The sequence below is a fragment of the Ranitomeya imitator genome, chromosome 1 (genome assembly GCF_032444005.1).
Source record: "Ranitomeya imitator isolate aRanImi1 chromosome 1, aRanImi1.pri, whole genome shotgun sequence".
Lineage (NCBI taxonomy): Eukaryota > Metazoa > Chordata > Amphibia > Anura > Dendrobatidae > Ranitomeya > Ranitomeya imitator.
Genome location: NC_091282.1, coordinates 1,105,777,107 through 1,105,803,185, shown reverse-complemented (window position 1 = coordinate 1,105,803,185; position 26,079 = coordinate 1,105,777,107). Strand labels below are relative to the sequence as shown.

The 26,079-nt window shown below is 40.9% G+C and overlaps 1 protein-coding gene across 19 annotated transcripts in view; it reads left to right on the top strand.

The window, feature by feature from the left end:
- Positions 1-26,079, top strand: part of SORBS2 (sorbin and SH3 domain containing 2) — a 433,609-nt gene that overhangs the window by 280,607 nt on the left and 126,923 nt on the right. For 11 of the 19 annotated variants that reach the window (XM_069744352.1, XM_069744353.1, XM_069744346.1 and 8 more), the window contains 3 exons: positions 4,045-4,071; positions 4,248-4,375; positions 24,011-24,143. In XM_069744352.1, coding sequence (XP_069600453.1) covers positions 4,045-4,071; positions 4,248-4,375; positions 24,011-24,143 — 288 coding nt within the window. Of the gene's footprint in view, positions 1-4,044; positions 4,072-4,247; positions 4,376-13,492; positions 14,033-24,010; positions 24,144-26,079 lie in introns of those variants that run through there. The other 8 variants (XM_069744350.1, XM_069744355.1, XM_069744356.1 and 5 more) reach the window with 2 other exon arrangements.

Genomic DNA, 26,079 nt, shown 5'->3' with positions numbered 1-26,079 from the left:
AACCAACATTCAAAAGTGACCAAAACATCAGCCAGAAAGCATTGGTACTGAGATGTGGTCTGTAGTCCCAACCTGCAGAACCACTCCTTTATTGAGTGTGTCTTGATAATTGCCAATAATTTCCATCTGTTGTCTATTCCATTTGCACAACAGCATGTGAAATTGATTGTCAAACAGTGTTGCTTCCTAAGTAGATGATTTGATTTCACAGAAGTTTGATTCACTTGGAGATATATTCTGTTTTTTAAAGCTATGTGCACACGTTGTGGATTTTGCTGCGGATCTGCAGCAGTTTTCCATGCGTTGTACAGTACCTTTAAACCTATGGAAAACAAAATCCGCAGTGCACATGCTACGGAAACGCAGCGGTTTATTTTCTGCAGCATGTCAATTCTTTGTGTGGATTCCGCAGTGGTTTACACCTGCTCCTCAATAGGAATCCGCAGATGTAAAACAGCAGGTGGGATCCGCACAAAAAACGCACAAAAACCGCCGTAAATCCGTGGGTAATCTGCAGTGTGGTTTACCTGCGGATTTTCCAAAAACAGTGCGGAAAAATCCGCACACCAATCCGCAACGTGTGCACATAGCCTAATTGTTCCCTTTATTTTTTTGAGCAGTGTACATGGCTCAACATTCCAATCTTCTAGATCTGCTGCAGAAAAAACAAGGATGTGTAACACAATGATAGCATGCAGACCAATCAGTGACACATAGCTGGAATCAGGACTCCTCCATGCTGCTATCTGACTACAAAGCAAAAACCTAGTGATAGATTTCCTGTAATATTAGGATTATGCAAACATTCTCAAAAGGTTTTTCAAAGTGCACAAGACTCATCAGGTCTAAGAGAGCTAATTATCCTCTTCCTGTATAGGTGATTTTCTTTTTTGCATTCTCCTTTTTTTTTCTCCCATTCTTGTAGGACGAGTTGTAGTTTTGAATGACGTCATTCATTTTACCATTCAATGTACTTGAGAATGTGAAAAAATGAGTAAAAAAAATGCTGCTTTTGTCACAGTGTTCCAGGACCCGTGTTATTTTAAATTTTTCCTTTGATGGAGTTATATGATAGTTTTTTGAATTTCAAGATGATATTTTTTTTTACCATTTTGAGATGCATGAAATAATAATAATTGTATTTCTATAGCGCCAACATATTCCGCAGCGCTTTACATTATAGAGGGGACTTGTACAGACAATAGACATTACAGCATAACAGAAATCACAGTTCAAAATAGATACCAGGAGGAACGAGGGCCCTGCTGGCAAGCTTACAAACTATGAGGAAAAGGGGAGACACGAGAGGTGGATGGTAACAATTGCTTTAGTTATTCGGACCAGCCATAGTGTAAGGCTCAGGGGTTCATGTAAAGCTGCATGAACCAGTTAACTGCCTAAATATGTAACAGTACAGACACAGAGGGCTATTGACTGCATATAGCGTATGAGAACATGATGCATAGAAACTGATTATGGTTTAAGTTTTTTGAATGGGCCACACAGAGATAGTTAGGTTAATGCGTTGAGGCGGTAGGCCAGTCTGAGCAAATGCATTTTTAGGGCACGCTTAAAACTATGGGGATTGGGGATTAATCGTATTAACCTAGGTAGTGCATTTCAAAGAATAGGCGCAGCACGTGTAAAGTCTTGGAGACGGGAGTGGGAGGTTCTGATTATTGAGGATGCTAACCTGAGGTCATTAGCGGAGGGCACGGGTAGGGTGGTAGACTGAGACCAGGGAGGAGATGTAGGGTGGTGCTGAGCCATGGAGTGCTTTGTGGATGAGGGTAGTAGTTTTTTACTGGATTCTGGAGTGGATGGGTAGCCAGTGTAATGACTGGCACAAGGTAGAGGCATCGGTGTGACGGTTGGTGAGGAATATGATCCTGGCTGCAGCATTCAGGACAGATTGGAGAGGGGAGAGTTTGGTAAAAGGGAGGCCGATTAGTAGAGAGTTACAATAGTCCAGATGAGAATGAATAAGTGAAACAGTAAGAGTTTTTGCAGAGTCGAAAGTAAGAAAAGGGCGAATTCTAGAAATGTTTTTGAGATGCAGATAACAAGAGTGAGCCAGTGATTGGATGTGGGAAGCTCGAAATCAAGTATGACCCCAAGGCAGCGGGCATGTTGCTTAGGGGTAATGGTGGAACCACACACGGAAATGGCAATGTCGGGCATAGGCACATTTGTAGAGGGTGGAAACATGAGGAGTTCCGTTTTTGACAGGTTCAGTTTCAGATAGCGGGAGGACATGATGTTAGAGACAGTGGTAACACAATCATTGGTGTTTTCTAAAAAGGCAGGCGTGATATCAAGAGAAGTGTATAACTGGGTGTCATCAGCATAGAGATGGTACTGGGAACCAAATCTACTGATTCTTTGCCCAATAGGGGCAGTATACAAAGAGAAAAAGAGGGGGCCTAGGACTGATCCTTGTGGAACCCCAACAGTAAGGGGAAGGTGAGAGGAGGAGGAACCAGCAAAAGATACAGTGAAGGATCGGTCAGAGAGATAGGAGGAGAACCAGGATAGAATGGTGTCCTTGAGGCTGATGGTGCGGAGCATAGTGAGGAGGAGCTGATGATCCACAGTGTTGAATGCTGCAGAGAGATCCAAGAGAATTAGCATGGAGTAGTGACCATTAGATTTAGCTGTTAGTAAATCATTAGAGACTTTAGTGAGGGAAGTTTCAGTAGAGTGTAAAGAGCGGAAATCGGATTGTAGAGGGTCGAGAAGAGAGTTATCTGAGCGATAGCGGATAAGACGGGAGTGGACCAGGCGTTCCAGGAGTCAAGAGATGAAGGGAAGATTAGAGACAGGTCTATAATTAGCGGCACAGTTTTGGTCAAGGGATGTTTTTTTAAGATTCTGATAGCTTTTTATTGCATTTTTTTGCTGTTTGCAGCAATAAAAAAATATATTTTGTTAAATTAAAGTTTTACATGATACGGTGATACTAAATATGTTGACTTTTTTTACTTACATTAGTGGGGGAAATGGGGTCTGATCCATTTTATTTTTTTTACTGTATTTTTTAGCCAGATTACGGCATTTATATTTGTGACCAAGTGATCGATTGTACTCTGTACTACAATACTATAATGTTACAGTACAGAGTAGAAATCATGGTCTATGAACGCCGGTCACAGGCTGGTCTCCACCGGCGCAAAGTCTTAGCGGCCCAGGCAACTCATCGGCACCCCTAAATGGTGTTGTGGGGGAGCCGGTGGGCGCATGGTACGGAGTGCCCCCATTTTGTGTGTCTGAAATGCTGCTGTTCGAGATTGACAGAGGTATGCTTAGGAGAGTAGTGATCCATAGCACCTGCCTGCGCCTTATTTCTGATCCGTACAGTAAATTTCTGTAATATTGCCTTGTGTCAATCTAACGAAATAATAAAATCTAGTATGACATACTTTTCACTAATTGTGCTCATTAATAAAAACACTGGAAACATTTTTTTTTTAAACTCAATTAGAAATATAATTTTTAGCCCTAAATGGATTTAAATTGTCTCTAAAGCCGGACACCGCCTTTAGCAAGCGGAAGCGCAGTCATATTTGTTAACACCTCTGATATAGCTTTTCAGAAGTTATCATGTCTGGCGGTCCAACAGGCAGAGAGGTATGTTCTAGCTTTCTATCCTGAAATAATGTTTTGCGATTGTAAAAATGTTTGCTTATTTTCTAGAAACAGTGCCCCTCTTGCTCACAGGATTTGTCCGGTATTGCAGCTCCATCTCATTCAATTTAATAGAGATGAACTTACACTACCCGACACAACCATGGACAAGCTTAGCTCTGTTTCCGTGGAGGTAAAGGAAAACCCATTCTTTCTAATCTCAGAAAACCTCTTTAATTTCGACTGATTTTACCCTTCAAAAGAGGAACTAGGAAATGTATATAAGCTAAGAAGACGGCGTTGTTAAGTAGCTGGCCACTGTTCACCTGTCCAATAAAATTGATTAATTATATTTTACATAAAATACGGTATACATACATATACATAAGGTATATTAATTATTATTCCTTTTTCTTTTAGGGCAGGACTCTTATTCCCCGGACTCAGGTACTAGAATGTTTCTATAGCTTTTTTTTCCCCGTTGTGCTAGTTCTGTATTTGTGCCAGTATTGTTGGTGATATGAGGCACTGAAGGTGCACAGTAGGTGGCTGTCCTCTTCCTTCCATACTATTCACCTTAGTATTGTTAATGGCACTGTACGTATGATCTGATTTGACTCTAGATATCTGGAGATCTTACAATGATTGTGTGAAAGATGCTCTCAATGGTGATCCAAGTGGTTCCTCCCTTGCAGCAAAAGGCTTTAGAAGTGTCCGGCCAAACCTGCAGGAAAGGAAATCGCCCACTCAGGTAAATATGATTTATGTCAAGTATTTGTTCAGCTCTTTTAACAAGCTTGCAACTATAACCAGCTTACACATAGATCTAATCTATACAGCCGCAAAGAATTGGAGAGAATCACTAAACGCATACAATTGTCTACAAGCTTATGTTTTTAACACTTTAGCAGCTCATTTATGTTGTTCTATTCCACATAAAGGAAGAAGACCATGAACTTTGTAAATAAATGGATTAAAGGGGTTTTCACTCTTTGCAAAGCATATAACTAGGATATGTCATGACTTTATGATTGATGTGAGTCTGATCTCTAAAAAACCCATCAATCCTGAGAATGAAGGGTCCAATGCGCTGGTGTAGAGTTGCAGCTAGGTGGCCAGATATGTGTATACAAATCCAGTGCAAATCTATCTGTTCCTGTGGTTAGGGGCAACCTAGAACTGAAGTTATTTGTTGCTACCATCCGTCTACTCCTTCTGCTGTCAGTATATTATCAGGAAAGTGAGTAAAGGGAGTGGAATAACACATTGGATGCAATTACACAGGGTTTGTATGTATTCTGTTACCATGCAGAAATGGGATTTCGAACTTGGGAGTTAAATTGTCTTGATTACAAATCTTTGTAATGTTTCCTAAAACGATTTGCTCAAGTTATGTCTTGAGCAGCTCTGCAGTCTCATTGCTTCTAGTTTCTGGCAGGGCAGGCTCTCATCTTTAAGTGACAGTTCTGCTGAGTAGTAGAATTGTAGCATTAGTTGAACTATAAAGCTCAGCACGGGTTCTGCTGTAACACATTCAGCCATTAGTGGTTTATGCTGGAGAGTGCACTGGTATTACATATTTACCCATAGAGATAACAGGGTATGTGATAATGCACATGGCTCAGGATAGTGATAGCTGTGATGTTGGGGGCCAGGGAGATTGTGTTTACTCAGGACTAATAAGAGCAGCTTGTCAGATAACTTCTACAGGATATTAGAAGTTAACACCTCTCCTGGCATCTAACTACTGCACACACTTGGCTAGAATCTAGGCAGGCACTAGTGAACAAACTATTAACCAGCTGTACACTATGTAAGATGAAAGCTCTCAGCAGGATGTTGAAAACAGATAGGAAAAAGTCCATTGTAAACTTGCTTATTTTCATGTTGTCTAACTAACCGCCACATGCAGTATGATGACATCTACAATCCCCTCACACACATAGTATGATGTCCCTAGTGTCCCCCACACACAATATAATGCCCTCACATGCCACCCCCCACACACACACACCCACACACATTGATGTCACCACAGTCCCTACACAAAGTATGATGTCTCTATGTCCTCCCAGCACAGTATGATTCTGCAACAGTCCCTCACACAGTATGATGCTCTCTGTGTCTTTCACACTGTATGATTTTCTACACTGTTTCTCTCACACAGTATGATGACCCCCTACAGTTCCACCACAGTCAGTGCGATGCCCCTCTCACGCATCCCAATTGCCTGTGTGTCCGGCTTCTCTGCTGCTGAGTTATTCTCTGTTGCAGGTCCTTCAGTCTCTCCACAGATGAAATGGTGGAGAAGGTATCTGTCAGCTACCTGCTCCACCACTGTAATCAATGGTCTCTGAGTCCTGAAGACACATATACAGTTGATGTAGAGACGATACCCTTCTACCTCCTGGTGCAACGCCACAAATGTGAGACAGTCCAGCTGGTACTGGGCATAAAAATCAAATCCATGCAGCTCTTTTCAGTGGTGGCCCAAACATATTTAACAAATTAATTGTTACCTCCAGAATCTGACTGCCAAACATATTCTGACTCATACTTGTCAATTAAACAACATAATTATTCAGAATTCTAAGTGACTCTTCGCAGAATAATAACGATGACTCTTATCCCGTCTTATATTGCTTTCTTCTACTTCGTTCCTATAATTAGATTGCATTCAAATGAGCTCAAACTATCGGAGTACAGAGGTTTATTGAAAGCTCCATGCTCTCCATGCATCGAGTCATTATTCTTAAGTGAGATTTAACACAGCAGCTTGTGAAGAACCATCTGCAACAATGCATAATGCTGTATAATGGTGTTTGGGGTTTATCCCAGATTCATAATGATGCTACCATATGGAGAGACAACATCAAGACTGCATGTTTTCATCCAACAGGTTTAATCTTTAAATCTTCATACATACAGTAACAGAAACACCTACTTAATTAATGACATATCCTTATTTTCACAACTCATCAAAGTATGTCTATTCTTAGATCCCATGGTGTCTAAAAGAATACTTTAAAGGGGTGTTCTCAAATGTAAAAGTTATCACATGCTCACAGACTAGGGGATAACTTTCCGATCGCTGGGGGTCGAACGGAAGTTGCCCTACCGTACGTACATGGGAACCAGAGCTCTGAAGAGCCCTGGCGGATTGGAGTGGAGGTCGATCATGCACACTGTCTCTCCATCCCTTCTAATTGGAGCCCTGATCACGTGAGCGCTGCACTCGGCAAGCTCCGGCACTCCCATTAAGAATCAAAGGAGCAGTAGTGCACGTGATCGACCTCTGCTCCATTCATACAGTGTGCCGTCACTCTTTCTACATATGCCTACCGCATTTATTAAGGTAACCTATGTTTACGAGGCAATAGTAGAAGCTATGGAGGTTATTGGTATTCATAATGTTACACTTGGAGTAAAATAGCCCAAACACCATGATCGTAGATGCACCAGAGATTAGCACCACACCAGGGATATATAATTAAAATCTGCTTTTATTACGTAATTCAAGTAGCAACAATACATTCATTAAAATATGTATCATATAAAGTCAAATACTAATACGCACCACAGGACATAAAAAATGGTACATTTTACTCAAAAATATACCTATAAAGAGAAAAATCAGACAAACTGAACATTTTGCAGTGGTCTCTTAATTTTTGCCAGAGCTGTATATTAATAAAGGATTTTTATTGGGTTTTATTGTAACATATGCAGGCTGCACAAAGTTTTTTGTAGGTGTACTGTTATTTATAGGCACAGTTTTGTTAGAAGTAGGGCTTGTTCACACATTGAGTTGTTGATGCGTTTTTTTCTTATGGCAAGTGCCACATTTTACAGTAAAAACAAAATGAATGAGATTTCTAAAATCTCATTCACACAGTGCGTTTTTTCTTAGCCATTTTTTTTATCTGTGGTCTTTTTAAAAAACATAGAACGTTAATTCTTTCACTGGATTTACTGCAGTTTTTCTCCATCGTGATCAAAATGGGTTAGTGGCAAAAAAAGACACAAAAAAGCATCAGAATTGCACCTAAAATGCATAAAAAGGCATAGAATTTCCACTGGAGTTTGTCGGCATTTTTCATGAAAAAGTGTCAAAAACACTATGCCTTTTTGATGCTTTATTCTACCTAAAAAATGTAGACTATGGCTAGAAACCTGCAGTGGAGAATTTGCACTTTTTATGTGTTTTGGGTCATTTTGATCTCATTGGGGAAAAACTACTGTAAAATAAATGCTGATAGAATTGACAAGCTGCATTCTGTAAAAATGCACGACGGGTCAAAAAGTGCACCAAACATGCATAAAAAACGCACTTAATTTCTGTGAATCAGCGGCGGGTTCCAATGGGAGATTGCTACCCTGGGGAGGACACTCCCATTGCTAACACTTTTGGACAGTGGGGAAGAAACCGCCACGCCAGTGGATCTTCCCTGCACAGGACTACACGCTGATCTGTACGTGTGTCTCAGCGCGGAAACCTTTTACATTATTGATTTTTTTGATATTCTGGTAGTTTTGCACACCGCACTAGCTGGTTTGCCTGCTGCTGTACTTTTAGGCACACGTGTTCAGCGCCATTGTGATCTATTGATTTATCATTCACATTTAATTTCTGCTTCAATTTTTTGGGCAATAGTCTGCAGTTTTCCTTGTAAAAAATATTTTTTAAAACGGAAAAATGCACAAGAAAACACAACATATGAACCAGCCCTTACAGTTTTTAACAGAAATTCTAGGTCCTTGAACTATTCACTTCTGTCTTGTCAGCAATTTTGTGTTTTCTTCCCATGTTTTCCTCATGTCACGACTGGTAAAGGCTGTACAGTGCCTTCAGGGTTATTATTTGTGAACTAGATCTACAGATCTGGAAGTATAGGCTGCCATACATAATCCTGATGGATATACACATGCAAATTGGGCGTTGTACTGACTGATATTGAACCCTGTCCTTTTCATATGAAAAACCCTCTCCAGCAGTTGGTTATTTTATACCAAGGATGGTGACGGGCACAAGGGGGCATTCTTTGCGTCTGGAGGAGAGAAGGTTTTTCCACCAACATAGAAGAGGATTCTTTACTGTTAGGGCAGTGAGAATCTGGAATTGCTTGCCTGAGGAGGTGGTGATGGCGAACTCAGTCGAGGGGTTCAAGAGAGGCCTGGATGTCTTCCTGGAGCAGAACAATATTGTATCATACAATTATTAGGTTCTGTAGAAGGACGTAGATCTGGTTATTTATTATGATGGAATATAGGCTGAACTGGATGGACAAATGTCTTTTTTCGGCCTTACTATGTTACTATGTTACTATGTTACCATATTATCTCTTGCAATTTCTTAGATATTATACTGTATAATTCACGTGGCGGCTGATGAAAAGTCTCTGCCTGACGTAACGCACCCTCCTTTTTGTAAGCAATCAGTGGTTGGCTCAGAAAAGGAGCTTCCTAATAAAACCGCCTGCAGTAGACTTCTACAGAAAGAGATAAGCAGCTCTAATCTCTTGATAACCAGCAGCTCTTGGTGTCTAGACAGGTCAATGACTTCCATTTACAAGTATCATAAATCAGATTCCATATACTTTTAAATGATTCCTGAGTTGTTGACTATCGCAAGATCTTGTAGTGCATTTCGGTATAAGACCATTTGGTTTTTGGACATGGAGAGCCTTTCCATTTTCAACAATTTAGCTGATGATGTACAATACCAAATTGTATTGTGGTACCGTGTTAGCCAGAAAAATCGATGTGAATACTTTTCTGCCCAATGATGACAGAAGTATTCTAGGAGTGATACCTTTATTGGCTAACCAGAAAATATGTTTGCAAGCTTTCAGAGCACAGTGGCTCCTTCTTCAGACAAGATTACGCTATCTGTAATCTTGCCTGAAGAAGGAGCCACTGTGCTCTGAAAGCTTGCAAACACATTATTTTCTGGTTAGCCAATAAAGGTATCACTCCTAGAATACTTCTGTCATCATTGGGCAGAAAAGTATTCACATCAACCATTTAGCTGGAAGAGTGAGAAGACCAGTTTTCCTGAATAAGTGCTCCGCAAGAGAGCACTTCTGGCCGACGTCCGCCAGCACCTATAACAGCTGATCGGTGGGGGTTACCGGGTGTCAGACCCTGACTGATGAGACATTGATGACCTATCCAAAGGATAGATCATCAATGCTAAAGTAGTGGACAACCTCTTCAAAGCAAAAATAGGTCATTTGCTGATGACACATTCCCTTTAAAACTTCCTTTAACTAACGTTATAGATTTAGAACATTTGAAGAAAAAAAAACTCTCTAGAATACGCTTAGAAGAGAAAACTGCATGGTGGCACCACAGATATTAAATAACTAACTGTATTTCTGCAACTAAACCATGGATGTATTTAAGCTATGGAAAAAACTGTATTTTTCATCCACTTTATGTACAGCCATGGCCAAAAGTATTGACACCCCTGCAATTCTGTCAGATAATACTCGTTTTCTTCCTGAAAATGATTGCAAACACAAATTATTTGGTATTATCTTCATTTAATTTGTCTTAAATGAAAAAACACAAAAGAGAATGAAGCACAAAGGAAAAACATTGATCATTTCACACACTCAAAAAATGGGCCAGACAAAAGTATTGGCACCCTCAGCCTAATCCTTGGTTGCACAACCTTTAGCCAAAATAACTGCGACCAACCGCTTCCGGTAACCATCAATGAGTTTCTTACAATGCTCTGCTGGAATTTTAGACCATTCTTCTTTGGCAAACTGCTCCAGGTCCCTGATATTTGAAGGGTGCCTTCTCCAAACTGCCATTTTTAGATCTCTCCACAGGTGTTCTATGGCAGGGGTCCCCAACTCCAGTCCTCAAGGCCCACCAACATGTCATGTTTTCAGGATTTCCTTAGTCTTGCCCCGGTAATAATTGCATCACCTGTGCAATGCAAAGGAAATCCTGAAAACATGACCTGTTGGTGGGCCTTGAGGACTGGAGTTGGGGACCCTTGTTCTATGGGATTCAGGTCTGGACTCATTGCTGGCCACCTTAGAAGTCTCCAGTGCTTTCTCTCAAACCATTTTCTGGTGCTTTTTGAAGTGTGTTTTGGGTCATTGTCCTGCTGGAAGACCCATGACCTCTGAGGGAGACCCAGCTTTCTCACTGGGCCCTACATTATGCTGCAAAATTTGTTGGTAGTCTTCAGACTTCATAATGCCATGCACACGGTCAAGCAGTCCAGTGCCAGAGGCAGCAAAGCAACCCCAAAACATCAGGGAACCTACGCCATGTTTGACTGTAGGGACCGTGTTCTTTTCTTTGAATGCCTCTTTTTTTTCTCCTGTAAACTCTATGTTGATGCCTTTGCCCAAAAAGCTCTACTTTTGTCTCATCTGACCAGAGAACATTCTTCCAAAATGTTTTAGGCTTTTTCAGGTAAGTTTTGGCAAACTCCAGCCTGGCTTTTTTATGTCTAGGGGTAAGAAGTGGGGTCTTCCTGGGTCTCCTACCATACAGTCCCTTTTCATTCAGACGCCGACTAATAGTACGGGTTGACACTGTTGTACCCTTGGACTGCAGGGCAGCTTGAACTTGTTTGGATGTTAGTCGAGGTTCTTTATCCAACATCCGCACAATTTTGCGTTGAAATCTCTTGTCAATTTTTCTTTTCTGTCCACATCTAGGGAGGTTAGCCACAGTGCCATGGGCTTTAAACTTCTTGATGACACTGCGCACGGTAGACACAGGAACATTCAGGTCTTTGGAGATGGACTTGTAACCTTGAGATTGCTCATGCTTCCTCACAATTTGGTTTCTCAAGTCCTCAGACCGTTCTTTGGTCCTCTTTCTTTTCTCCATGCTCAATGTGATACACACAAGGACTCAGGACAGAGGTTGTGTCAACTTTAATCCATGTCAACTGGCTGCAAGTGTGATTTAGTTATTGCCAACATCTGTTAGGTGCCACAGGTAAGTTACAGGTGCTGTTAATTACACAAATTAGAGAAGCATCACATGATTTTTCAAACAGTGCCAATACTCTGTTTGGTGTGAAATTCTATCCAATTTGGCTTCAGGACAATTCTTTTTGTGTTTTTTCATTTAAGACAAATTAAATGAAGATCATAATACCAAATAATTTGTGTTTGCAATCATTTTCAGGAAGAAAATGAGTATTATCTGACAGAATTGCAGGGGTGTCAATACTTTTGGCCATGACTGTACAATGTATTATAGGCTATTAAGCTGCCTTTTATCATGTTTGTGCCAAAGCAATAATTGTAATTGATTGCACAAATAGGAATAATTGTGGCATAGAAGAGCACAGGTTCTAAATCAGGAGCGCAGTTTCCCAGCTAAGGGGGCATGGTACTTGGAATAAAACTGCAGCCAGCTTGTTTCCATCATGGCCGTCTCTACATCCCGACCTCACTATTAAAATTGACTGCCATGTCTGTATGTGCACTGAAAATGTATTCTAGTGCATATGTGATTAGTAATGTTTGTCTAGAAATCCACATGGCTAAATGTCACAATGTTCCTATTTGAAATCAATAGATTAAAAATAAAAAATGTAACTAAATGTGTTTAATATTTGTATAATCAGCTGGAAATATGATCTGAAAAGCCCTTTAGAGCTGCTGCTATCACATGCACATATGCCAACATGAACCCTGTGTTTACGGTGAATCAGATTATAAGAACTGGAATTATACGGCACTTAACACATGACCTTAGGCTAGTAAGCATCTTGAAAGAATTGCCATCTGTTCACCTGAGATCTTAGACCGCTTGACCACAAGGAATACCAGCTGACAACTCACCAAAATAAGCAAAAGTGGCAAAGTTTTATCATCTCTAGTCAAAATATTCCAGTATCCATGTTACAATGATAACCTAGCAAACAGTGCTCTGTGTATAGAAGGGCATTGTCTCCTTTATTGCATGCAAGTGAGTTACTGTTGTATTATATGTTGTAGAGCTTATATTTTCTTACGCTGCCATTCATATGGAATCACACCATAAAATGCTTTGATAGAGAAAATACTGCAGTCTTTGCTGCTGCCAACATACAATACATCAGTTAGGACCATGTCTAGCACTGAGTGCTCTTTTTTTTCGCTCTCATTGTAATACTGGTGAATCAACCTTTTTTAATGAACAACTATGACAGTAGTTTATAATATACAGCGCACACACTCCATCATGCTTAAAGGGAATCTGTCAGAAGTGTTGTGTTATGTAATCTGAGAGCAGCACGATGTAGGGGCAGAGAGCCCGATTCCAGCGATGTGTCACTTACTGGACTGCTTGGTGTAGGTTGGATAGAATCTTTGTTTTCTCTGCTGTAGATGTAGCATGTAGCTGTACATCACCCCGCCCACACCTCTGATTGCCAGCTTCCTGTGTACAGTGTTGTCAAACTACCAATCAGTGGTGGGGGCGGGGTTACACAGATCAGTCTGACTAGCTTGCACATGATATCTAGTCCTCTAGTAATCCCTGGCTGATAAAACACTGATTGTATTGAAACTACAGCACACAGCCAATTAAGTGACACATCATTGGAGTCGGGGTCTCTGCTTCTACATAATGGTGTCTCAGATTACATCGCAAATACCTGGTTACTGTTTTTCTTTAAATTTTATCTAGCCAATAGAAGAATCCATTAACACACAAAGGTGTATTACTTACAAGTGTTTATTTTGCACTGGACTTTGCAATGATTAGACACTTGGTTAAATGTAGCGTTCGATACATGAACTAAATATTTTCTTTCTTCTGAACATGCTAATGTTGGCTTCTCCTTTTTGTTTCTTTCCATGTTCTCCTTTGTTCTGTTGTTCCATATTAATAACAGGGCCCCCCACCTCCTCCCAGAAAAGGCAGATATCAAAGGTCATCAACTAATTACCTCCAGGGCGAGATAAGTGGGCACACAGTGAGCCCGCTGAGTACACAGTCCAATAAGGATAGCATCCTTTATTCTACTCTGTCTAGCTCAAGCATGCGACACACCACCACTAATCCACAGGTTTCATTTTCTAATGTTAATTCAGAACATGTGAACAGTAAACTGCTGGAGCGTAAGCAGGAGTCAAAAGAACGTAGAGTTTCCACCCTAAAGCTAATTCTAAAGGAGTACTCTTCAGGAAACTCTCCATATAACACTCTTCCCAGAAAAGCCCATTCTTCTGCCCAACTAGACTACTCTCCCAACTTCCCTGCCCATAACGCTGTTCCTGGAAGACACACCGCCTCCCTGTCTGTGGCCATAGCTTCAAAGCAGGACACCAGGGGAGAAGACAATCCAGGATATCATGGACCTCCTGCAGCCATGGGTTTGGACACTTTCAAGGCCCCTGCTAGTATTTCTGGACAAAAGACTGCTGCAGAAAGACAAGTGGTATACTGATAGTTTCAAGTGTCTTGTCTAACAAGGAATGCAGTGCCGTGATCTAGTGCTTTCATCTAACCTAATAGTTCTTTACGAATGGAACCTAGAATTAGTGAATTGATCAAGTAGCATGTGTCGGCATGTTGTAATTACAGGGGTCTGTGTATCAATGCCCAGGTCTCAGCTTCACAATACCCTCATACATCCACAGATATCATATCGGAGAGAACAGTAATGGATATCAATATTTGTCAAAGCTTTAGCTACTAAATCGCTGTCCTGCTGTTAGCATTGATGCAACGATCCCTAAATTGTTACTGTGTGTTTTGTCCTACTGCTAACATACTGTAAAATACCCTACAGGAGGTTTAATTGTATTTGTACTGCAGATGCTTTTGAGATCACAAGTTTCTGCCATTTCTTTTATGATTTTATGACCCTTAGGGTACCGTCACACAGTGCCATTATGATCGCTACGACGGTACGATTCGTGACGTTCCAGCGATATCCATACGATATCGCTGTGTCTGACACGCAGCAGCGATCAGGGACCCTGCTGAGAATCGTACGTCGTAGCAGATCGTTTGGAACATTCTTTCGTCGCTGGATCTCCCGCTGTCATCGCTGGATCGGTGTGTGTAACACCGATCCAGCGATGCGTTCGCTTGTAACCAGGGTAAACATCGGGTTACTAAGCGCAGGGCCGTCTGCGCTGTGCTGTGCTTTCACTTTACGGCCGGCAGTCAGTCAGTGCGGGAAGCAGACGGTAAGGGACAGACACCGGAATGTAAATATGTAGTGTTTGGTTTTTTTTACGCTGGTAACCAGGGTAAACATCGGGTTACTAAGCGCGGCCCTGCGCTTAGTAACCCGATGATTACCCTGGTTACCCGGGGACCTCGGCATCGTTGGTCGCTGGAGAGCTGTCTGTGTGACAGCTCTCCAGCGACCACACAACGACTTACCAACGATCACGGCCAGGTCGTATCGCTGGTCGTGATCGTTGGTAAATCGTATAGTGTAACGGTACCCTTAGGATTTGTTCCTTCCAGTGGTACATCAGATTTATTGCTCACTATGTCTAGAAGTCCCGTCATCTTGGACTTAGATTATATATTTCAATGATGAAATATGATATTGAGTGTTGTTCAAAGTATTAACCAGTCTCAAAATTTTCACATCAAAATGGTTGAAAAATCCATGAAAAAGGTTCGTTTTTCATTATGTACAGCTCTGGCAAAAATTAAGAGACCACCACATCAAAACCCTGTCATGGGCAGCCCAATTTCCAGATCTGAGCCCCATTGAAAACCTCTGGAATGTAATCAAGAGGATGATGGATAGTCACAACAAGCCTTCAAACAAAAAATAATTGCTTAGTTTTTTGCATCAGAAGCAGTGTGAAAGACTGGTGGAAAGCATGCCAAGACGCATGAAAGATGTGATTAAAAATCATGGTTATTCCACAAAATATTGATTTCTGAACTCTTCCTGAGATAAAACATTAGTATTGTTGTTTCTAAATGATTATGAACTTGTTTTCTTTGCATTATTTGAGGTCTGAAAGCACTGTTGTTGTTGTTTTTTTTTTTGACCATTTTTCTTTGTCAAAAAAAAAATGCAAAATTTATTGCTTGGAAATTCGGACATGTTGTCAGAACCTTATAGAATAAAAGAACAATTTATGTTTTACTCAAAAATATACCTATAAAGAGAAAATTTTGCCGTGGTCTCTTGATTTTTGCCATAAATATTCTCACAGTGCTCAGCATAAAGGAGTACACCCCGTTTGAAAAGTACGATTTTAGTCAATATATCACTAAATACAAGAACAATTTCCAAAATTTTGACAAGACTGAATTTCATAGAATGATTTTTTAACCCATGACATGAAGGTAAGTTTAATAATATAACTTTAATTTCAAAATCTTCAGTTTTAGTCAAATCAGTTGATGCAATGAATACACATTAAAACTACTACATCTAGTCTTCTAGGCATGGATTGAATAAGTTGGTGACATAGTATAACAACGATCTTTTTTAATTCTTCGAGAACGGCCTCTTTTAGAGCCTGGATGCTGGAAGGAGAGTCATGCTCATCTTGTCTCTCCCAGTGTTCAGTTGGGTTCAGAGACACATTTTTTTACCCCTTGCAGAGTGGACCACGCAACGTGTTTCGTGTTTGTGGATGGATAAGTATACTAAAGCTCTGATCTCCATCTTTTTAATATGGCTTTTCAGTAAATTTTGCTTAGCGAGCCCCAAATTAAAAGATGCTGAGACTAGATTATTGATATAGCTGTATAAATTAATATAATGCTTATAAGCATATGGAGTTCTTTCATCATCTTGGTAGGACTACATTGAAATTTGATGCCAGTGGCATATTTTTTCTGTTCTTCCCTATGAGAAATTTTCTGTAAGAAATGGTGGTCATTTCTGACCTTTCTCTCTAGGGAACCGCATCAAAAACCCATGTAATGCACACCGAAGTATATCAATAAAGTGTTGTCAAAGCCAAATACCAGGAAGTATCAAAAACAAAGCAACTTTATTTAAAGCATGACACACCAACAAGAGACAAAAACTGCAGCAGCAAAAACACGATAATAAACGCATGTTAAAAAAACACAATGAAAAAGCACTTATACCTCATATACTCGTGTATAAGCACAATTATTTGTGCTGAAAACGCCCCCCTTGGCTTATACACAAGTCAGTTGTTCAGAACGCTGGCGGTGGAGCGGCATAGCAGGGGCAGGAGCGGGTGGCTATGGCACAGTGACAGCTGCAGCCACCAGCTAACAGAAGACATCCTACTCACCCTCCGTCACATCTCCATCCCTGCATCTCCATTGTACCGGCGCCAGCGTCTCTACTGTCCTGTGTTCAGCGGTCACGTGGTACCGCTCATTAAGGCAATGAATATGGACGCGTCTCCACTCCCATAGGCATGGAGTGCATATTTATTACCTTAATGAGCAGTATTACGTGACCGCTGAGCAGAGGAGAGTCGCCAGCGTCGGGACAACTGAGATTCAGGGACGGAAATGCAGGTGCGAGGAGAGTGAGTATGACGGGGAGGGGGGCAATGTGAGCCGTGCATACAACCTGGGGAAGGGGGGGGAGCCGAGCCTTGCGGATCGGGGGAGCTGTGCAATGCGGGACGGGGTAGCTGAGCCATGTGGATCGGGGGAGCCGAGCAATTTTGGACTAGGGGAGCCATGCATACCAGGACAGGACAGGGGGAGCAATGCATAGCAGGAGAGGGATGAGGGGGACAATGCATACCCGGCTTATGCTTGAGTCAATAAGCTTACCCAGTTTTCTGTGGCAAAAGAAGGTGCCTTGGCTTATACTTATACTTGAGTATATACGGTCCTAGGTTCTGCAGTGTCAAAAACTCAACAAAAGCTTCTCATGGAACGTAGCCTTAGGGGGGGGTATGTCTGAATGTAGCATTTTTAGAGCTTCTTTATCACACATGAAAAACATAGGATTTGGCCAGAAAATCTGCAGAAATCTACAGCGTAGATTAGGGGTGTTTATGGTCTGTATTCTATGCCTTTTCATGTTTAAGAACTGCTGTAAAAATACTAAAATAATTGACATGCTACGTTAAAAAGAAAAAAGAGGAAAAAAATGCAACATGTGAATGAAACTTTAGAAATCTCATTTGTTTTGTCATCACTGTAAAACGCATTTTTTCACAAAACATGCCCGTAATAATACGTTCTGTGAACAAACCTTTGCTGTCAGATGGATGTCACGTCATTGACTGACAATAAAGGACACCCTTACAAGAGAAAATGGGGAATTGTAACACCAAGGCAAACGCTCTCATTTTTCATATTTCTAGTGCAGTAATGCAGTTCAATTTTCGTATTTCATGTTTGCATGTTTTAGCGCTGCCTTATTTACTTAACCAAGGCAAGGGTCACACCACAGCAAAAAAATCATTCTCATCCAGAAAACTGGAACGATTTTTTCTCTCAGTTCCGTATAAAATCCATTTTTTTTACTCAACAGCTCTGAATCATTTACAGGACTATTTCCTATTGTACAGAATTGCAATGTATCCATAAAAATCAGATGCTATACTGTGGCATTTTTTTCTCGCACCCATAGACTTGAATCGTTGAGTCTTATCTAATTTCAGAATCAAATTGCAGCACGTTGCGATTTTTTCACAAACAGTTTGGTCAGTGCTTCCATTGAATAACATGGGTCAGAGTGCTGTCCGATTAAAAAAATCTGATTTATACGCTTGTGCGCGTGAGCCCTAAGGCTGCCATATACTTCCAGGAGGAGTTCTAATGAATCTGATCACTTTCCGTCATATTATCAATTCACAGGAACACAAATATTTACTAAAGCAGACATGTCAGAAACAATATGGTAGAAACTAGGAGCAAAAAAAGCGCAAATAGGGTCTTATGTGAGAGTAACAATTCTGCAAAAAAAAAAAGATATGCTAACCTGATAAGATGGTATGACGCAACCATTAATACGCATGAAAACAGCTGCTGCAGATCCACGGGTCATCCAACTAGGAAAGAGGGGAAAAAAGGTGCCAACTGTGGTTTATCCGCGCTGCTGGGAGGCAATGAAGATCCAAACAGAAGTATAATAAAGGATTTTTATTTCTGGATTTTTAGATAACGCGTTTCAGTCATTCCAGAGTTCTTACTCAGGACACAAGCATTATTTATTATTATACTTCCATTTAGATCTTCGTTGCCTACCGGATAAACCAGATTTGGCTCTTTTTTTTCCATGTCAGAAATAATGACTGATTCTCTTTGTTTTAATTGATTATTATTTTTTTTTTTTTTAAATCTCCGATTTAAGTTTTTCTTCTGAAATACAAGTAAGGTCTAATAGATTATAAGTACTGCTGGCAGTATAATTACAGCATTAATAGGAAATGCTTATAGTAAATTAGGTTACTACATTAATAACAGGAGACTTGCAATTATATATATATCCAGAGGCCATCTACTTCTTCCCCTTTTAATGTTGTCGGTAGAACCACATATTTGCCATTTTGCCAGGTTAATGTATGTAATTATTTTAAGACCTGTCACTTTAAGGGCTATATCTTTGATCTGGGGCGGTGATGGCGTTCACTGCAAAATTACTATCATCACTCTCCGTCCAGCACAAACAATTCTCTAAGCTTTCTACCCTGCTATTAATCTACTATCCTTAACCATTGCCGTGGAATGAGAAAATAATTGTGGATGAATTTAATTTTTTAGATTCTGTTAATTTTGTTAACTGTTTTTATGAGGACTCGTGCAGACGACCATCGTTTCAGTCCTAGTGCATTCCGTCTAAACATCGGATCACCCTCGGACCAATTTTATTCAATGAGGCTCTGCACATATCTGATTTTTCCCATGGATCCAGTGATCCGAGAAAAAGGTCACAGTATTCAAAATTTGCCTCTCATATTCCGATTGCACTCAGCCATTCATGTCCATGAGTCTGTGAAAAAAAAATCGGTCCATCCTCTGATGACACCTGAGTGCAGTCCGATATTTATAGATTGAATGGAGAAGATGGCGAATCGCGATCCTACAGAAAAAAAACCTGGCATGCTGTGATTGCATGCCAAATTCGGATCTCACACACCCATATATGTCTGTGGGCACGTGTGAAACATCTCAATGCACTCAGATATCACCCGAGTGCAGTGTGATTCCCGCCGACATCGGCAATAAAGGGGATGGAGAAATTACTTTCTCCGTCTCCTCCACACTGACACTCGGATCACACTCGCAGCAGAGCTGGAGCCGAGGGTTATAATATCATCTCGCATCCGATGTTATACCCTAGTAGTGTGACCCCCGGCCTAATGCGGAGATAACAATGTATAGTCACTATGCATTTGAAACACTAGATTTAGTTATTGTAGAATCATGGAAGAGAAGGGTAAGATGTCCGATAGGTGTAGGCTCATCCACAATAACGGCACACAGCGCCATATACTGTAGTTTGTAGAATATTGTTTGGGAAATATTCTAAACTCCGGAATGACGGTCATCAGAATATTTTGGGGCCCATTTCTTGCGTTGATGGATTTCCAGCCTATGAAGCATTTTTGGTCTACAGAACTAGGCTGTGCATTGGCGCGTGGAAAGTCAAACATATCTGATTACAGATTAGTCCTCAGATTCTCAGGTTTGCTTTGTGATTACAAAGCTGAAATGTGGAGTAAGCTTTACCTAGTACGGCGTACCTTCATGCAGAACTACAGGATTTGCTGTGATAACAGTAAAATGATATTTGTCTGCAATATTTCATGTGTTTGTGAAGGAACATCAGAGCGGTTTGCTAGTGATGTGTTCTCTTAAGGAATCCAGTTTAGGTTTGTACTAACAGGGCAATATCTGCATAGAAATCAAAACAGATGCGTTTTCTACAGAAAGAGGAATATGTACATTATGTACCTCCTCAGCAATTGTTGTTGTGGGCACAGTGCATGTATTAAAGTCCAAACCGATCAACGTCTTTTCCCATTCCCAGTGCTGTTCCGATCTTCTTCTTTGCCATGTGACCGCAGTTCTATCTAGATATCTCCCGATATCTTCCGTTATTTCAGTCTCATACACTTGTATTGAAAAAGTAACGTAAGATAAAGTCCCATGATCAGTTTTTGATGTTGTGCATTTTGAAAAAAATGCAAGTTACATATGGATGCAGAAATGCTGCAGAAAATCTGCAACATCAAAACTCCCCAAAACCTCATAAACGTAGCCCCACAGTCCATATGGAAGATGTAGTGTGAGTCGTGTGTGGTGTGCGCAGAAGAGGATTGGAATGGCCTATAATCACAGTGTGCTCAGATAATGTGTTCAAGTCCCTGCGGCTGCATGATTTGCTGTTGTCGCAACACATGCGGAAGTTGCCTGTTTGTTAGGTAATCCCCGCATGTAATGCGCCTCTCTAACATGCAGTCGCAGGGACTCAAACATATTATCCGAGCATGCCCATAATGTTTAATAGTTTTAGATTTCTTATGTGGGCTAAATGGACTACAGGCAGGTACGGACTGGGGCCAAAACTCAGTCCTGGTATTTGAAATCACACAGGCCCATGTTGTCCCCGTCCCCATGAACCAGATGGGATATATTACTAATATTATCTTGGATGGAGGAAAGGAAAATTTACTACAAGACCGACATCCGTGGCCTGCTGTGGTCAGCGACTTTGTGCTCGGTAAAAACTCTTAACAGTACGGATGTATTGAGAACACGGATTCTGTTAACAATGTAGCAGACAAGGCAGCCCACCATCAGACAGGCCCTTCTGGCATTTGGTAGATGGCCAGTCCGGCCCTGGACCCTGGGGGCAGATCTAGGGTTGATACATTTGCATGGAGTTTAAGGCTACGTGTCCATGATGAGTACCGTATTTTGGCGTTGCAGATTTTCTGCAGCACTTCTGTACCTACTATATAAATTAGGTTACTTGCAATTCTTTCATTGCATTTTCAATTGTTTTGCTTTTTTATGTTTGTTTTTATTATGTTTTTGATGCTGCAGTTTTTGTCACTTTTTGGTATGTCTTGTTAAGTCCAGCTTTGTTTTTTTATACAAGTGGGTGTTTGGCTTTGCCAAAATGTTATTGACACAGTCATATGTGGGTTACATGCATTTTTAGTGCATTTCTTACCTGTGGATTTTCTGCATGTAATTCTGCTCAGTGAAAATAGAGCATCAAGAATCTTGCCGAAAACTCATTGTGGGAACTTAAAGGGGTTGTCCACTACTAGGATAGCGTCTTTATTGTAAATGTTTGGCCCTGATAAAATAAAACTTATACTCTTCTCCCGTGCCGGCGCCATTTCAGCAGTGTTGGCACTTGTGTTCCCAGGGCTCTCGTGCGGTGTTTTGACACGTGAGCCCGGCGTCCAATCAGTGCTGGCATCCCTTCGCCGCCTTTGTACAAATTGAACAGGAAGAGGAAGTCCGGGCTGCGGCTGCTCTTTCACTTCCTCTTTAATTCATGTGAAGGCGGAGACAGCGACACCAGCACTGATTAGACGTCAGGCTCCTGTGTCATAACACCGCACGAGAGCCCTGGGAATACAAGTGCTGACCGTGTTGGAACGGCGCCGACACGGGAGAAGAGTATAAGCTTTTTTTATCGGGGCCAAATATTTAGATCAAGAAGGGGTTTTCCTAGTAGTTGACAACCCATTTAATCTAAATGTTCTCTCCATCTTTACCGAAAACGTCCCCTCACACCCAGAATCAGCTATAGCGGAGGAATAATGAGCATAGTGTGCATGTATTTCAGATTGTGGCCTCCTCGGTAGACAGGAGCATATGTAAGGGCATTATCTGCAAGCAGTGGTGTACGATACTATAGAGATGATCATAACTCTGCATTTTATACTGTGTTGTCCAGGTGGAATTCTTGACAAATGAAATTCCGCATTTTACCCCTGTGACATGTTTGTTTGGTTTAATAAAGCCTCCACACAATAAATAAAAACCTTTTCTATGCATTGATGGCTGCTGAGGTTGAAAGTATAATGCTCACAAGCGGTTCTGCGATCTGTGCGCAACACAATAAATGCTGGAACAGCTGTGAGAACAGCAAGCGCTTGCAGTACATTGACGTCGCCTGCCGGTGTTCTTAATTGCTTTCAGCCTGTGGGATTATAATCATTCATCAAGAATCAAGCATCAAACACCGTTATTAAATGTGCTGCACATACTGTCAGTGGAGTACATGCTTGAGTATTATGGGATGCCATGTTGATGTTGATCACGTATAATGACCTAAAACATTGCAATAATATATAGAATGAAGGTTGGAAAAAATAGCATGAGTCATATGTTACATTTATAGGCTTCAGAACTTAAATGGAACCTGTCAGATCTCTTATTTGTCTCAAACCGCCCCCTTCTCTCAAACAGCCCTCTCAAACTTTGTCTCAAACTTTGTCTCAAACCGCCCCCCAAAATACTGAATATTGCTGTGTTGCAAAAAAAAAGTTTATGGAAATGTCGCACAGACACATTGCACTTTCCCTGCCGTTGGTCTTACCATAACATGGAATGTACAGATGATGTCAGTCGCCCAGAGGGCTCATTTTTAAGAAGATAAAATCTTTTGGGGGCACATGAAAGACTTAATAAAAATGCAGCAATAGGCATATGTAAGGTAATGTTGGAGGTTTTGGATGATTAGTAGACCTTACAGATGCACCATTAAAACTATATAATATAAGGTATTGAGTGAGGAAAAAACCATCACAGTGCATAAATGATCGAGGGCACACTAGTGGTGGGGATCTGGAATACTGAGAGGTTCTATCATAGCTAAAAAGAGCATTATTCTGGACTCCCTGCGTGTATTGCGACCTCTCCACTGTTTTTGTGTGTGGGTGCCACTGCATTGCCGGCCAGCAGTAAAACGACGAGAACGAGGAACAATAACTGGCACTTTCAATGGAAATTAAAACTTTTTTTTTATTGGTATATCTGTTATTAAAGTTTCATGCGTGTTTCTGGTGTTATCCATGCCCTTAATCATAAAGATGGAAATGCGTGAGAGCCTATCAATGGAACCATGTCTGTAACTTCAATAAGGAATTTTACCTATAAAGAAAACCACCTTCAGTTTGACCTTCAGTGTCTGGCCATTGGGTGCATGGAAGGAGACCTTGCATAGATGTACAATGATGTTGGCTCACCTTGTATGTTGAATAAGCTCACATAGAAGAATTGTTTCATATTAATGGTAATGAAATGTATTATAATCTGTAGCTTGTTTTTGCCCCTTTCTATATAACATACCGAACTAACACATTTACCCGCTGTGTAGTGATTGTTGTGCTGATGGAGTGATGGTTTTACGGTTGGTTTAGCTGGCAAGGCTTGATTTTCTAGTTAAACACCACTGCTTGCTCTTCACTATGACCCTTTTAAATTGACCTTATTTTATAACAACTTTCTCTTTTTTTCACAGACTCCAGTCACAGTTAATGGGAATTCAGGGAGCCCAGCCAGTCCCATGAGTCACTTTCAAAGACCATTCTCTCCAACGTACCCCTCCCCACCATCACATAAGTCTTCGGTCATGCAACACAACAGAACATTAGGTGGGAGTCCACTGTGTATTTATATGTGCAGTTTCATTTTTATTTGTGTAATAGTGTAAAGATCCAAATACCCGCTGCAGATAACTTCTTGTACGTTTACTTGTGCCTAATTACAACAGTTTTTCTTTTTCAATCTTCAAAAGTGATCAGAATAAATGGTAGTAGACTAGAACTAGCGGACTAAAAATTATCAAAATTATACATTGGCCTGGGATTGGAGCAGTGAAAGGGAGATGACATATACATTACTGTGTATATATTGTCTGGTAAGATTTATAGTGTAAAACGTTGTATAGATTTGACTAGGCATGAGGGAGTATGTTCGGCTCCCTCCTTATTCGGCACACTATAGCGCTTACCAAAGAAGCTGCAGTGGGAACCTGGATACATGGAGCGCTCCTGATCAGCTGTTTGGCACCGCAGCTGCACGTGTCACGGCTGTGTGACCGTCACAACACATGTTTGGAGAACCTGTTTGTTGTGACTGTCACTCAGCTTCTTCAGTAAGCGCTATAGCTTGCCGAATAAGGAAGGAGCCAAACCTATTCGCTCATCTCTAGATTTGAGCACTTCCACCATCACCCCTAGAAGTGTTTCAGTATCTTCATAGATGGACTGCCACAACTTGTGTACCACCACTATATTCTCCACGACTGTAGTACCAGAGCAGGAGACTGACCAAGACAAAAGTGCAGCTATATAAAGGTTTATTGTTCACAAACCTTTCTATGTCATATAACTGAGCATGAGGAAAAAAACTGTGAAAGGGACGAAGTGCATATTTATAGAGTTGTACCTTAGTAAGGTAGATAAAAGCTTAAATCTGTTCCCTCACTTAGTGGTGTTGTGAAGGCCCATCTCCTGCTATATGTAATCTGACCAAACGTTTGCTCAATGCTGTGTTTTCTGCAGTAGACTTTATTATAGGCTCTGATTTACCTATATGTTATATTTGTTCAGATCACCGCGCCTAGGTGTAATATCCTGGGGATAACTCATAAAAGTGTGTACATGAGTAGATAGAAACAGATGGCTTACCTGGTGGCTCCCCATACAGTACGGCACCAGGCACTACACCGCACTACTGTTCATCATAACACTCTGCTCCTACTGGCAGCATGCTGATTTATTAAAGCCCAGATACAAAATGAAGCATGCCATGTCTGTCCATGTAAGAATTGTAGAATACGATAATTAGCTTGCTATCCAGTGTTTGTCCAGACTTACTCTTTACCTGTAAGATTCAGTACTTCTATTTGCTAACTTATTTGTTGAAGACCGTTCTGAAAAGAGATTGGACATATCTGGTACTGCTTTCACCAGAAAGAACTCGCCCTCCATCTATACCAGTATTTCAAAAATTGCAGTCCTCATGGCCATCAACTAGTCATGATTTCAGGATTTTGTTAGTATTGCACAGGTAATGGGAGTATATCGTCAATGCATCACAAATTCTCTCACCTGTACAACACTATGGAAATCATGCAAACCTGATCTGTTGGGGAAACACTGATCTATACAGAACTTGTGTATTATTTGTGAATTTGCCAATAAAGAAATAGGTCCTGACTCTAAAGAGATCGTACCATCAGATCTTTTATAATTCCTAACCGGCCTACTATATACGGTACTCAAGCAGCGGCATATACGGTACCTTAAATAAAATAGCTTACAAGTTATCCAGGTTATCAAGGTATATGGCGCTAACTTGGTGATATAGGGGGCTTGATAGGAGTGTATTAAATGGCTGAAGAACATGGCTGTTATAGGGAAAACCTGATAACTGGTTCCCTTTAAAGGAGTTGATCTGGGGATACATAAAATGTCCCCCTCTGCACATGCAGCAACTTTTCTTGTATATCTTTCATCCCAAAAATGTCTTCTTGTGGCGCCATAATGTGGTGACATCTGAGGCTCAGAATACACCTTTCTTTCG